This window comes from Lemur catta, chromosome 1, assembly GCF_020740605.2.
Source record: "Lemur catta isolate mLemCat1 chromosome 1, mLemCat1.pri, whole genome shotgun sequence".
NCBI classification, from domain to species: Eukaryota; Metazoa; Chordata; class Mammalia; order Primates; family Lemuridae; genus Lemur; species Lemur catta.
Window position 1 is genome coordinate 213,953,303 of NC_059128.1, and position 14,444 is coordinate 213,967,746.

The window sequence follows — 14,444 nt, forward strand, 5'->3', positions numbered from 1 at the left end:
ATATACACAATGTTCTTGGTGTAAATCAACATGGGTAGCCTGCAAAACAAGAATAACCACCCTGTGTTGTTAGAGAATAGCACAAGATGTGGATCTAACACAGGGACATCTATTGAGGCCTTCACCCACTTTCTAAGGGACTTAATATCAGAATCAGTGCTGAAGTCTTTGCCCCTCCCGGAGTGCCCAGTGCACCTAGGGAGCAGGAACCACAAGGAGCCAATGACTGTTTGTTGATGCCTTGTTGCCAGAAAACAGAAATTAAATCCTTGCCCAGATCCTCCTATCGGCAAATCTGAGTGCCAGCAAGCTCTACACTGTGGGAGAGCAAACAAATAGCAATCTACCTTTTCAAAGCTCTTTTCACCCTAAAATTGGGCTTAAGATTTTAAAATCACATACACACATAATGAACTCATTCAAAATTCTCAAAATGTTAGCAGAAATAAATTTGGTCATATTCGTGAATATTTCTAAAATTAGTTTTGGTTTTGGTTTTTATTTGTTTTTTATTTTGAGCAAGAGGGAGGACTTCTGAAAACAATCACATCAAATTATGTCATTTTCAGAGAAGGAAACTAAAGCCTAGAAAAGGAAAGACAGTAGCTCCGGCTCACATAGCAGGGCATATTTGATAGGGCTGGACTTATAATCTAATGATCTTTCCTCTTTCTTCTTTCCCGTGATGAAAATGCAACCAGAAAGTTTGGTGGAATATAGATGGCACAGAAATCATTAGAACTCCATTTTTTTGGTTTTGAAGGAAGAATGTTCTTACCACTAACCAGGATCTTAAATGGCAAAAGATTTTACCTCTCCCACTGGCCATCTTTGTGATCTCCCACTGGTTAACAGGTTAGAACAACCCCAGATCCAGTGAACAATATCTTTGCAGTGTCCTCCTTAGAATTGGGACCAAGAACCAGGCCTTCTCTGGATCAGCACCCCTGTTTGCTAACCATCTCTGCTTCTTCAACAGCTGTGTTCCCACCTCTCTCGAAGCCCCAGAGTAAAACGCGCCAGCAAAACCAGTCATGGCCCGACATTGCCCCTAGGATGTTCAAAAGCTCCTGTGGGATCAAAAAACCGTTCTGTAAAGATAAACCAAACATTTGGGAGAAGAAAAATAAATGCCAGATATTAAAATAAGGCTCCCTTTATTAAACGAATCAGACAAGAGCATGAATCTGAGTGCTGGATAGCAGCAATGAGGGCCACCAAAACATATGCAGATGAAGATGAAAATCAATTGGAAATTTATTTTTCTTATTTAAATACAAAACACCCATTTCACTAGTGGATATCACTCACAGGAGACCCGGCAATGGTGCCCTGATCCAGGTGGTAGTAAAGATACACTTGCAAAGTCATTGGGTGAAGAGTCATTCTACTTCAACCTCTGTATGACCTTTTAAAATATACAACTCAAAGGACAGTCTTTTCTGGAGCACTGTGGAGGGTGAATCAAAACTTCCAGTGTAAATCTATTCCCTGGTGAAAACACCAGAGCCAAAAACTCCACCAAGGCCCTGGAAAGACTGAAGGCCCCTCTGTCTTATACAGTTATCATCAGAGAAATATTTTTTTCCTGAAGCCTAGATGATCTTTATGCTCGTGATACCTGAGGCAGTGCGGACTCTGCCAGGGGCTCCTCAGACCCAAAGCTGAGCTGACTCTGGAGGGTCAGAGCTCATGGCCATCAGCACCAGGAGAGGATGGGAATGAAGGGCTGAGAGCTGGAGAGGCCTTCTCAGACCAAATCACATGCTAACTAGAACTGGAGGAGGCATGAGAGCTGTAGTTGCATGAGAGCTATAGTTTCACCAAGAACAAGCTTATTCTCTCTGTTTGAGTGTATGGATCTGCAGCAGATTAAGAGAGAGAGAGAGAGAGAGAGAGAGAGAGGGAAAGAGAGAGTGCGTGTGTGTGTTGGGGAGCAGTGACTGGGCTTTGATAGATAAACTGATGAAAAACCAAGAGAGAGAGCAGGGCATGGTGGCACATGTCTGTGGTCCCAGCCACTTGGGAGGCTGAGGTGGGAGGATTGTTCAAGCCTAGGAGTTTGAGGATGTAGTGAGCTATAATCACACCTGTGAATAGCCACTGCACTCTAGCCTGGGCAGCACAGCAAGACCCCATCTCTAAAAAGATGGGGGAAAAACCCAAGAAAGATAGACTAAGTGAGGCACAGCAAGTGTCCTTAGGAAAAGAAGGGAGATCTGATGACTCGTATTAACCTGTTAATTTATACCACGGCTCTGTACAAAAATAAAAAGGTTCTCATAAGATTAACAATTTAAATAAATATTTGATAGAACATTCTTTCTCATTTTATAGCTCATCTTTAGGGTTGATATTCATTTCATGCTTCCCTTGCTGTTCTTGATCCAGGATTGCAATAACTTCATCAGCCTGTATTCGCTCCTGCAAAAAAGACAATTTACACATTTCTGTTACAAGCATAATAATCAGTCCCAGCAGCAGATGCTTCCCAAACGCTTCCTGGCATCCATCTGTACATGGATTGGTCAATCCAGTTAAGAATTGAACCTCATCTTCATTCCCAGACTGGTGCCTTCTCCTGACATGTTATATCCTAAGCAATTACTCTCCAGGATTTCTCTCCTGCAAAGCAGTATTGTATGTGCAACTGTTTACTACTCTTTCTCCTTCATGGCCTCATAGACGTCTCCAGCTCAGTTCAGTGTTCAGACTAAATGCACCATTTTGTTCCCAACAGACCTACTCCGTTCTTCGCATAGTCTCTCTTTCAGTTAAGACAGACACTGCTTCCCCACTTGCCTTAAAAGCCTGACCATGGATTCTTGCATTTGATGTCTCCTAGTCTTCTCTGTTCTATCTCCGACTTCTGCCCCTTTCTCTTCAATGCACATTATTGTTGCCTCAGCGTAGGCCAGGGTTTCTCAGCCTTGGCACTATCGACATTTTAGACCAGATAATTCTTTGTTGTGAGGGGCGGCCCTGTGCCTTTTAGGATGTTTCACAATATCCTTAGCTTCTCTACCTGCCGCAGGTAGCCAGTAACACCTCCCCTGAAGTTGTGACAACCAAAAATGTCTCTAGATATTGACAAATGTCCCTTAGAGGGCAAAACGCCATTTTGAGAGCTGCTCATCTCTTAACTCAATTGCTGTGGCAGCCTCCATCCCGATCCCCTGTTTCACTGCACCTCCACATGCTTCTGATGAATCCTGCTCACTTCATTTGACCATGTCACTTTCCTGCTCACGCTCACAACCCTTTACTGGGTTCCCATTGCTTGAAGTTCCAGGTCCAATTTTCTCGGTGTGCTTATAAGGAGTTGCCTGATTCATATCTTTCTCTCTTCTTTAGCCTGATTTTGTCTTTTTCCCTCTTCTTACCTTACACTTCAACTTCTTAACTTACCTCAAGTTCTCTGAACACAATACTTAAAGAAGAATTCCACAATCCTAGTTCAGATTAAATGCTTCTCTGAATACTACCATTATGTCCGCTATTTTCTCTTATTTCTCTTATTTCCCACATCAGCAAGTCCAGTTGGTCCACCTTCAGTTGCATATCAAACCTTTTGCATCTTTTCAGCTTTTTTATTCTTACTCTAGTCTAAGCCCACATGTGAACTAAAGCAGTCTTTTATATCCTGTAACTCCGCAGGACTAGGGGAGGGACGTGGGGGGACCACAATGAATTCCCACCAGTTAGAATAAAATTCACATTTTCTAACCAGCCTGTAGAATCTGGCCCCTTCCTCCTCTGTATCCTCTTTGCATAATACTCTCCCTCTTGTATGCCACATTCTAGCTGCTCTGGCCTTTTTTGTTTCTTGACCACTCCAAGCTCCCTCTTGTCTCTGGGACTTTGCAACTTGTCTTCTGCCTGGAATACTCTTCTGCAGACATTTATCTTAGTCAACTTCCTGTTGTCACTTGGGTTGCAATTCACGTGTCACTTGTTCAGAGAGGTCCCCCAGCTTTCCACCCCCCCCAGCCTTTACTCCCCAGTGAGTTGCCTTGTTCCATTTTCCACATATCATTTATCAAGATCTGAAAATCTCTCATTTATTTTTTTGTTTTTACTTACTTTTCTGTCTTCTACATGTACTAGAATATAAGCTCCATGATACTAGGGAATCTTATCTTCTTGGTCACTGTCATATTTCCAGTGCTCAGAAAAACTACAGACATTTGGCAAGGGTTCCATTGTATTTGATGAATAAATATGTAAATAGATGAAGGCTTTCTTTGTCTAAAATGCCACTCCCTAAAAAAAATCTTACTCATCTTTTAAAGCTTATTTCAAATGTAATCTACACAAGGAAGCCTTTCTTGGTTGCTTCTTTTTATCCCCTAAACCATAGGTTTGCTGTTAACAATTCTTACCAAACTTTGCCTTGCACTTTAATTACTTGGGCCTCAGCGTTATCTCTTCCAGTTTGACTTCAAGCTCCTTGAAAACAGGGGTTATGTCTTACCTAGTTTGCATCCCCATGGGTAGTCTCTACCGCAGTGCTTGGCACAGTAAGTTATAAAAGTCACTATTTTATGACTTGAACACAAAGCCCCTTTCATGCAAGAACTCGTAATTGAAAATGATGTTGACATAAAGGCAACTAAAAGGACCAAATGTACTAATACCGGAAAACTAAATTGCTGTCATATCTAAGTAAAAAGCTTGAGTACCACTTTATGAATAAGGGGAGAACAATCTTGATGTTTCACAAATTGACACACATACAAAGCTTTCACATCTGTTGACCACAAGAAACTATTACAATCATATATCTCACGAAGGGAAAGAAATTTAAGAGCTGGAACCTATATACACATACACACACACACACACACACACACACACACACCCCACACACACATATGTATATATATAGCTTTTAATATCCTTGCATCCTTCAGAGTTTATATTGCTAAATACTTCTTGAGAATTAAGTGCCTTTAAAATAATCTATAATAAGCATGAGAATCTTCCAGCTCTAATGACTTGTTCATCAGCAAGATTTGTTTGCTCAGGGATTCAAACTGAGAAAAGGCATTTAAGCCAGGGACTCCCAAACTCTGCTGCGTGTTAGAATCACCTGGGGAGCTTTTAAAACTCCTGGCACGCAGATCATATTGCGTACCAATAAAATAAGAATTTCTGAAGGTAGGAGCCAGATGTTAGTAGTTTGTAAAGATCCCCGGATGATTCCAATGTGTTGCAAAGTATGTGAATCACAGCATAGGCTAAATTTTTTTATTAGTGATGAAGCGGCTCTGGTCATTTCCAATTATTGCCACTAGATGTCGCTATTGCCTGAAAACTGGAGAAGTCATCCAGTACTTTTCTGTCAGAGGAGGGGACAGTGACTGTTAATGTTTCCTGATTAGAAAGGAGCAAAGAGAACTTAGTGTTAGCTTCTTTTGACAGAACAACATCTTGGAAGAGAGAGTTTGGATAATTAATAATAAAATGGATTAAATGTCTGCTGAATCAAATACTGAAAGTGAGGCCATTTTTGGACAATTTATCTTCACTGTCTATTCATTTACCTAGGTTCCTTAGTATAAAAAGAGTGCTTTGAGGGAATGCTGGCATTTTGGAGATGGACAACACAAGGAAAGAAAGGAATTATAGGTGAAGCAGATTGTTTAGTGCCCCTCGACGTTTTCAGAACTCTCTCTCTTGCCTTTGTCAGACCATTCTTTCTCATTCTGAGCCTGGCTATGGTCTTCGCTTTTAGGCCTGAGCTTACGTTCCTCCGCTGCCCAGCTGGAAAGCGCACACTACTGCTAGGGCCTGCTGGCAGAGTTCCCTAGGCACATAATGGGTCTTCTGCAAAGTAATAGAGCCTAAGAGGTCTTTTGTAAAACATACGAAAGAATGCTTAGGGAATGTGAGCAAAAAGCTTTGCGAGTTAGGTTTGATAGTGAAAAGTATATGAGTAAAAGACATTATTTTTAAACAGTTTCTGATAAAATTAGATTCAATTTAGGGACCTAAAAAGGAAAATTGGCTAGAATGCCATTTTTGATAATAGAATTTCATAGTTTCTTCAACCCTTGGGGCTGGAGAAGACTTTGAAATTATTCAGTTCAGTCCCAGCTATGATGCTTCAGTTTCAATGTCAGCATTCCATGCCAAGAAGTGGCCTGGGCTTTGATGGGAACCATCTAAGCAGTACTTAACAGAACAGACAATTCCACCAAACTGTGGTGACTATTTGCAAGTTATTCCTAATGTGTAGCCCAAATTTTCCTCCCAGGGGCTTCTACCCATACCCATTGGTCTGAATGCAGCTTCACAAATAGAGTCCATAACCTCTGCCCAAGGGCATCCAGAAAGATGAGATAATGGTCTCTTATCCCTAAGTGTCCTCAGCTACTTCAAACATAATATTAATATTATAATTTTTAAATTAATAATAATCTTTCATATTCCCTCATGTTCTTCCACATGTTTCCTAAATGAGTCAATATTCTTTTTAATGATTTGCTGAGAAAACAAGTCAGTCTTCCCTGTGAACAGTAGAAAGTGATCCTATTCTGATGTTACAGTTTGTCAATAAGCTTAAGACTGATTAGTGACTGCCAAATATCACATTATTTCTGCAAACATCTTCACTTATTAGAACAGATCTGACTGAGAATTGCCTTTATAGCCCCTCTTCTGTTCCTCAGATTCACACTGCAGAAGTTCGATGTGTGATGGGCAGGTCATGGATCTGATCAGAAAAACTTGCTCTTGCTTAGAAAACAGTGCCAATGTTAGAAACCAGAAAGTATCCTGTAAAAGGTTTGTCATGATCTCTAAGGTCCCTGAAGGGTTATGGAACAATTTAAAGGACTTTACAGATAAATCAGTTCATGAAGCAAGTTTAATTGGCTTTCTGAGTGGGTCAGGAACTCACTCACCAATTCTCTATAGAGTGGGTCCAAGGTAAACCACAGAGCCACAGCACACCTCTGGCCCTTGGTGACGGCCTTCACCCCATGAGGGTTCTCTCCTCCAGATGAGAAGCTGATCATGCGCCCACACTTTGGTTTTATAGAGGCCTGAAAAATAAAATTAGACTTTCAATTCTTATATCATAAACATTTCTACAACCCCCTCTCCCCAGTCTTCTATGGGATTATTTGAGTTAAGGATTGAATCAAAGAATAATGGAGTCCTGGGGTAGAAGATGACATGGAGTGTCTCAATTTTCTCATCTGTGCCATAAAAATAAGGTCAAAATAATATCTACCTCAGAAAGTAAAATGTTTCAAGTAAAATGTGTGGCAAAGTCCACGCACATAGTTCAATATACGCTATGCTGATAGCCCGCAAATTCCAAGGAGGCACATGTTCTCTCTTTTAATTCACTTTTTTAGCTTTAACACTAGCAAAGCATCTGGATACAAGGTAGGTATACATGCAATATTTGTAAAGTTAAAAAAAAAAACGGACATATGGGATGCTGGGAAAGTTCTATAATTGATCTAAGTGTGGGTACATGGCTGCACACACTTCGAATTCCTAAGTTGTATGTTAATGGTTATATACATTTCACAATACAAAGATTTTAAAAAGTCATTTCAAACCCCATATGATATTTAATTCCCTTTCAAATATTCCTTCGCGCTGGTCATTTTGGCATTGTTTGAATACCTCCAATGATGAGAACACTACCCCATGGGGTGGCCTATTCCATGACCTCCAAGTGTTTTGGGATGATTCAAACAGGACTTCCAAGCTTGTGCATTGCTCAGGTGGAGCTGTCCACAGTGTTTATGTAGAAAAGTATAGTGACACTAACAGAAATACTGCTGGGCACACTGAACCAGGGTGTAAATCCACACAAACAGGCTCTTCAGGTGGAGTGAGCTTAAGCAACTGAATATTAGGGGCCTTGATTCTGTGTTTAAAGAAGTGTCTGTTGTGAATAAAGTCCATTTTTTTCCTCGGTAAATACAGAAACCTTATTTATTCTATAGAAGAGCTCAGAAACGTAAAGTAAAAGTAGAAAAGTCGTACTAGCCTTTCTACTGTGATAAGATAGGCCCTTTCTAACTAGCTGGTTTCTGCATTGACTTGAGTTGATACATGCCCATTGGAAGAATCTTTGGTTTCCTTCTGCATGAAACCAGATGGCTATTTTTTTTTTCATTGCTAGCTTCAGGAGGAATATTTGAAAAATTTCCTGAAGTCCTTGGATGTTATATAACATATGTACTTCCCGACTATATAACTACATGTGGAAGGTCAAGAGTAGGTGAAGAAGTCAAAAAGTCAGAGATGCAGGTGTGTGCATGTGTGCCTATGCATGTGTATGTATGTGGGTATTTGTGTACCTATGTGTGTCTGTGTGTGCGTATATGTGCATGTACGTGTGTCTTGTGTGTGTAAGTGTTAAAGGGAAGAGCAGAAAAAAAGCAGTGTCTTGATACTCTTCTATTCACAGTAACTTTTCTTTGCTAGAGTTGCTTTTCTTAAACGTCTTTATCAAGGCAACTTCTCTGATGTAAATCTAGAGAATTCACTAGTTACTGGTGCTCTCAGTATCAATCTGATTCTGGTTATCTGGAGAAGGAACTTGTACATTTCCAGATAGAAACAGAAAAACAAGTGACATTTAAAGCATATGAAGTAGGATAGAGAAGAGTTCTTGGTAAATGGCCTTGGGATCTAGAATTTCAGGTTTTCTGAGCTGCCTGCTACTTGGTTCTGTTCAGTAGATCAACCACACATGGCTGCCAGTGCTCTGTGCGACTACCAAGTCTTGGTAACTTCTATAGTGTTTCAGACAGGGTGTGGGAACAATTTAATGTTTTCTCTCTAATGGAATTAGAAGAATTGAAAATATCTTTAAACATGAAGAACTTTGGGAAAGTTAAAGGAAAAAAAAAGCTGTCCACTGCCTGAGGCAATTAGAATTGATTATAGGTCTGTGGGTTTGCAAGGATCTCTAAGACTAATTTCATCAAACAGGGAGTATCCACCTGTTATATACCAGGTGTGTGGAAGAACAAACACCCTTTAGTGAACCTGTCTCTATTTATGACATTGTTTCTACAGGAAAATATATTCTGAAGTTTAAATAAATGATTGTAAACATACTTTTCAAACACAGCCCCATTCATACTGAACTTAATTTTTCATGAAGCAAATGGGACTCATTAAATTTTATCTTCTTCAAATTTGTCTGGAGAAACCAAAATCCCTTAACTTCCACGTCTCACAAATAAATGCTACTGTTAAAAATAACTCTATAAACATCCGGGTGCAGGTTTCTTTCTTACAGAATGACTTTTGTTCTTCTGGGTAGATGCCCAATAATGGGATTGCTGGATTGAATGGTAGATCTACTTGAATCTGTTTAAGGTATATCCATATTGTTTTCCATAGGGGTTGCACTAGTTTACAGTCCCACCAGCAGTGTATGAGTGTTCCTGTCTCTCCACATCCACGCCAACATGTATTATTTTCGGACTTTTTGATAAAGGCTATTCTCATTGGAGTTAAGTGATAGCTCATTGTGGAAATAAAAAAATAACTCATATATCTTCCATGTATACTATCTTCTAAGTGTGATTTTTAAAATTCCTTTTACTTTCCATCTAACTGATTAAGACTCAGAGAAGCATTTGTATTATACTTGCCTTGAATAAATGCAAACATTCAGCCACCAGAGTTTTTCCAAAGTAAAGGACTTAGAAGACTTTACTTTCTTGTGTGGCCCCAAGTTAGACCATTTCCCTGCTCCGTCCATCCCTGCACAGCCAGAGAAGGGAAGCTAACACAGAAAACTACCCATTTCCCTGTGTCATTGGCACTGGAATAAATTTCCTATGGGAAAGAGGTAAGAACTGGCTCACCTAAGAATTTTAATTATCTATAAAATTCCCTTAAAACTGTATAGTATGCACTAATATAAAGTATAACTGATTTGGGAAAATAAATATTCTCAGATTAAAGCTCTTGCATTAAAAATTATTTAAATCAATTTTTCCTTTACTTTTTTTCAGAGGAAGCTAGATTCAATGTTTTTTTTAATAGTTACATATTTTTCTTAAAATTATAATCTCAAAAATGGGAATCTTATCTGCTTTCACATCTTTAAAAAGCAGAACTTCAGTTAGGGTACTTTCAACAATTAATGAAACTGATTGAGGCCATCACTTGCTTTCAAACATTAAGCATTTTCAAATATAGCCACTAGATGGAGGCGAAGCAAAGAAATCTTTTCAACCACCTGTCTGATTTTCTTTTTCTTCTTTTTTATTTCAGCATATTATGGGGGTACAAATTTTTAGGTTACGTATATTGCCCTTGACCCACCCGAGTCAGAGCTTCAAGCATGTCCATCCCCCAGATGGTGCGCACTGCACCCATTAGGTTTGTATATATCCATCCCCTCTCCACCCCTCCCGTCTGCCTGACACCCGATGAATGTTACTACTATATGTGCACCTAAGCATTGATCAGTTAAAACCAATATGAGGGTGAGTACATGTGGTGCTTGTTTTTCCATTCTTGGGATACTTCACTTAGTAGAATGGGCTCCAGCTCTATCCAGGATAATACAAGAGGTGCTATATCACCATTGTTTTTTGTGGCTGAGTAGAACTCCCTGGTGTACATATACCACATTTTATTAATCCACTCATGTATTGATGGGCACTCGGGTTTTCTTTTAAACTGTGAGATAGCAGTATTTTTGTACCTCAGTTTCATCTTAGCAGAGCTCAGAAATCAAATTCTTTCTACACAAAGCTCCTCCAGAGGTGAAAATCTTGCATAGGGATTTTAAACTCCAACCCAGGTCATCAATCTTGATTTAATTTCCCAGATTATGAAGTATTAAAATACTCCCATATCCATATTTAAGCTCTTCCCAAAAAATGAGACATCATGAACTTTTAAACCTATATTATTGTACTAAATTGCATGGAATATTTTTTCTTAATTATAATGATGTTTCCAGACAATTGTAACCAGACTCCCCATAGGAATCACCTTTAAACTCAGTAATACATAGTTTTTTATATTACCTGCTTATGTCTCAGTAGTGTTTCATGAGTATTTGTGTGTTGGAATAAGTTTTGCTATTGAGAAAAGCGTTCAAGCTATGAGGAGAAAAGCATAAAATTCAAGAAAAGTTTTGGAAATAGCTTATGTAGTGCCAGAACTTTGAAGTTTATCACATGCATATCCCATTGTTTAAATTTCATGTGGTGGAAAAAGATACCTCATAATCCAAAATTTGATTGTTTCCTTAATTGGAAAACTTATTTTTCTACCATTGTGTGTGTTCTTTGGCTTAAAGACCAAAGGATGCTAACTAGATGGTCTTTAAGTGCTAAGTAGGCTGGTTTTCTAAAGGCACTGGTTTGCTTAGGAAGATGGTGATTGATTTTAACCTTTGATTTACTTTTGATTTGCATATTTATGTGTGTGTTTGTGTATCAGTTGTCAAGTACAGGTATATACATATATGTCTATCTGCATATATACACACATACATACACACGTATGTGTGTATACACACATACAGGATAATTTTTGTAACTATTTGAAGCCAGTGCTCAACCCAAGTATGTAGAATACCAGGTTACTTGAAAGCCATTCTGTAGAATCATTTGACTTATGCTAGACTTGGGTGACATAGGAACCAATGTTTTTATGTTTGTATTAGATTATTTGACAAAGAATCAGAAGACCTATGTTTTGGTTCCAAGTCTAACACAAACTAGCTATATGATCATGATAAAATGCATAATATCTCTATTCTTTAATTTGTCCATCTTTACAATGGACTAGAAAAATTTTATGGATATTTCCATTTCTAACAGTTATAATCTATAGATTTACTGAGAATCTCTCTACCTCTTGAATTTCTGAGCTGAAAAGTATCTGAAATACAACGGTCTGTGAGTCCTTAGAAAAATGGCAATACAGACATAAAAATTACTAAATAAATCTGTAGGATTGGTTTACTTACAGTCACGGTCTTAGCATCCATCTCAGTGAATATGAATTCTCCTCCTTCAAAATCATCATTCATATACAGGAGAGCACTATGAGAAGAAAGGGAAACCATTTGTACATGTATGTGCTTACAAGAGCATGGTCACAGACTACTGTAGACTGGTGAGGTACTGACCAGACTGTTTAGTAAGTTTCTTTTGAGCTAGACATTAAAATAATTCACCCTCCAAACTCTTGAAGAGGAAATCAGATATAGTTTGAGTTATACCCCTAAAGTATTTATTTATTTCACTTACATTAAAATTTTAATCATATTTCAAAGCTCATCTTACATTTCACTTCCTCCACAGAAAATCTAACTAGATTTAATTTAATCTAGCTCTCTGAACCTGTCCACACTACTTATAACTCTTGTATTCACTTATATAATAGCAACCCTGAAGGATGTATTTTTTTTTTCCTTAACAAGCTGGAGAGTTCCTTGTGATCTAGCCAAGTCTTACAGGTAAAGGGTGCTCAAATAAGTGCTTTTGAATAGAGCACCATGTAGTAATAATTAACACACAGTTCTATATACGGTGACTAAAACTCCTGACTCTTTACACACTAAAATATCTTTTAATAAGATAAAACATTATTTTCTCCTGAGTTTTTGTTTCTTATTTATAAAATGTACATAGAGTTCTTCATGGGTATGAATAATAGATAAGCAATCTGATAAGATCCCCATACGTGTTGAGATGCCATGCCCTTGGAGTCTCAGACTGAGATACGCATACCACAAAGATTATGTTTCAGTGAACACAAAGTAATTTAAAAGATAAATTTTACTTCTTATATGAAAACAAAATGGACAAGTGGTGTAAGATGCAGCATATGCATGATTTTTAAGATAAAAATGAAACAATAACATCACTTCTCAGTTATGGCAGCTGCTTCAGTGCATTACTTGAGAATCTCTGCTTCACAGAGATGAACATGATGACAAGCAAAACAGAGCAGCTTTCCAGTTTCCAGTTTCCATGGGTTTTGATAACTGTTGGGTAAAAGCTTGGTTTTGAGCAGGTGCTGGCTATACCTATAGTCTCGAAATGTGTAAGCAGGAGGCTCCTTCCAGCATTCATTGGCCTCTGGATCCAATAGGCAATTGTCAGCATGGATGGGATGACTGAGGTCATTTCTTCTATCCTGTTGACCTGCCATAAAAGGGTACAGGGAAGAATGAGAGATAAAGTGTAGTAACTTCCAATAACAACAAAAAAAATCTGACAATCTTCCTGTCTTCTTCCATTCCTGGCATCGTTTGCAAATGTGGAGACAGAAGACTGACTACAAGAAAGAACTAGTGGACAAGCAGTCAAGAGACTCTGTCTGGTTTTGATATGAACTTGATGTGAAACTTTGGGCAAGTCACACCTGTCTCTTCAGCTATAAAAGTTCTCTAATGTAAATATATTAATACATTTACAAATTCCATGCATTTCATGGGTTGCACATCACATGGGTCAGCAAAAGGATAAGGATAAAATAAAAAAAGATTTTGATTCAGCTACAATTTCACAAGTATAAAAGTCTACTCCTGTGACATTATCCTTCGCCTCCTATTCAGGTGGGTGGAAGAGAAGACATAAAGAAGGAATAATGATGAGCAGGGAATGTAGGGTCTCTGTCTTTTTAAGAACATTTCCTTCAATAACCCTCTCATCTTCTACGCTTTCACTCAGTGCTTGTGGACATAAAGGCCACCGTAATTTCCCTGTTCCTCGTTCCCCTAAAGGGAAACCTAGAGCAGAAAAGCATTTTTTTCTGCATGACTTTGCCAATTAGGAAAAATGAATTTGAAAGAGAAAACATGCAGTCTCCTGGAACTTTAGAGAACCAAAAAGGAGAAAAAGAGGGACAGAAAAATAAGAGTTTGTAAGTTTCTTTTGCTTCAGAAATCTAGAACTCGTCTAAAATGCAATAGAGCTTTGTTTTGCATTGTTTCATTTCCCATTACATTGTGAGTAGAAGGGAATAAGTTCAGACTCTGGAATCTCACCAGACAGGGCTGTTCGGCAGACCATGTGTGTATAGGAAAAATACAGGGTTGAGTTCAGCATAAAATAGGATTCTACAATCTTTCTCGCCTTCTCACTGATGTCATAGAACAGACGGGCACTCTTCAGTGGGACTCGGCCTTCATAACCAAACTGAAAAAAAAATAAGAATATGAGAAACTATTGAGTTGATTGGGGGACTTCAGAAAAACAGGCACTAGGTGTCATTAAGGCAATATACGATCATCTTTGTGTTGACTAAGGGACTAAGGGGGATACTACTACATGCTTCTGGATTTTGGTTAGGCCAATAAGCCATTGGAATAAGGTCTTCTCCATCACAGATGGAAAGTTAAAAGCTAATTGCTCCTTCCTCTGTTCTATAATAGTATGTTCTACATTCCTCTCTAACAACCCTTCTTGAAGTAGAGGATAATTACT

At 38.6% G+C, this 14,444-nt stretch overlaps 1 protein-coding gene across 4 annotated transcripts in view; it reads right to left on the bottom strand.

Moving 5' to 3' along the window:
* Positions 1 to 1,233: 1,233 nt before the first annotated feature.
* P3H2 (prolyl 3-hydroxylase 2) overlaps positions 1,234 to 14,444 on the bottom strand; it is a 146,389-nt gene continuing 133,178 nt past the window's right edge. For all 4 annotated transcript variants that reach the window (XM_045539927.1, XM_045539926.1, XM_045539925.1 and 1 more), the window contains 5 exons: positions 14,006 to 14,156; positions 13,043 to 13,160; positions 11,978 to 12,053; positions 6,909 to 7,049; positions 1,234 to 2,424 (listed from right to left, as the gene is read on the bottom strand). In XM_045539927.1, coding sequence (XP_045395883.1) covers positions 2,332 to 2,424; positions 6,909 to 7,049; positions 11,978 to 12,053; positions 13,043 to 13,160; positions 14,006 to 14,156 — 579 coding nt within the window. In that variant the 3' untranslated portion in view covers positions 1,234 to 2,331. The remainder of the gene's footprint in view (positions 2,425 to 6,908; positions 7,050 to 11,977; positions 12,054 to 13,042; positions 13,161 to 14,005; positions 14,157 to 14,444) is intronic.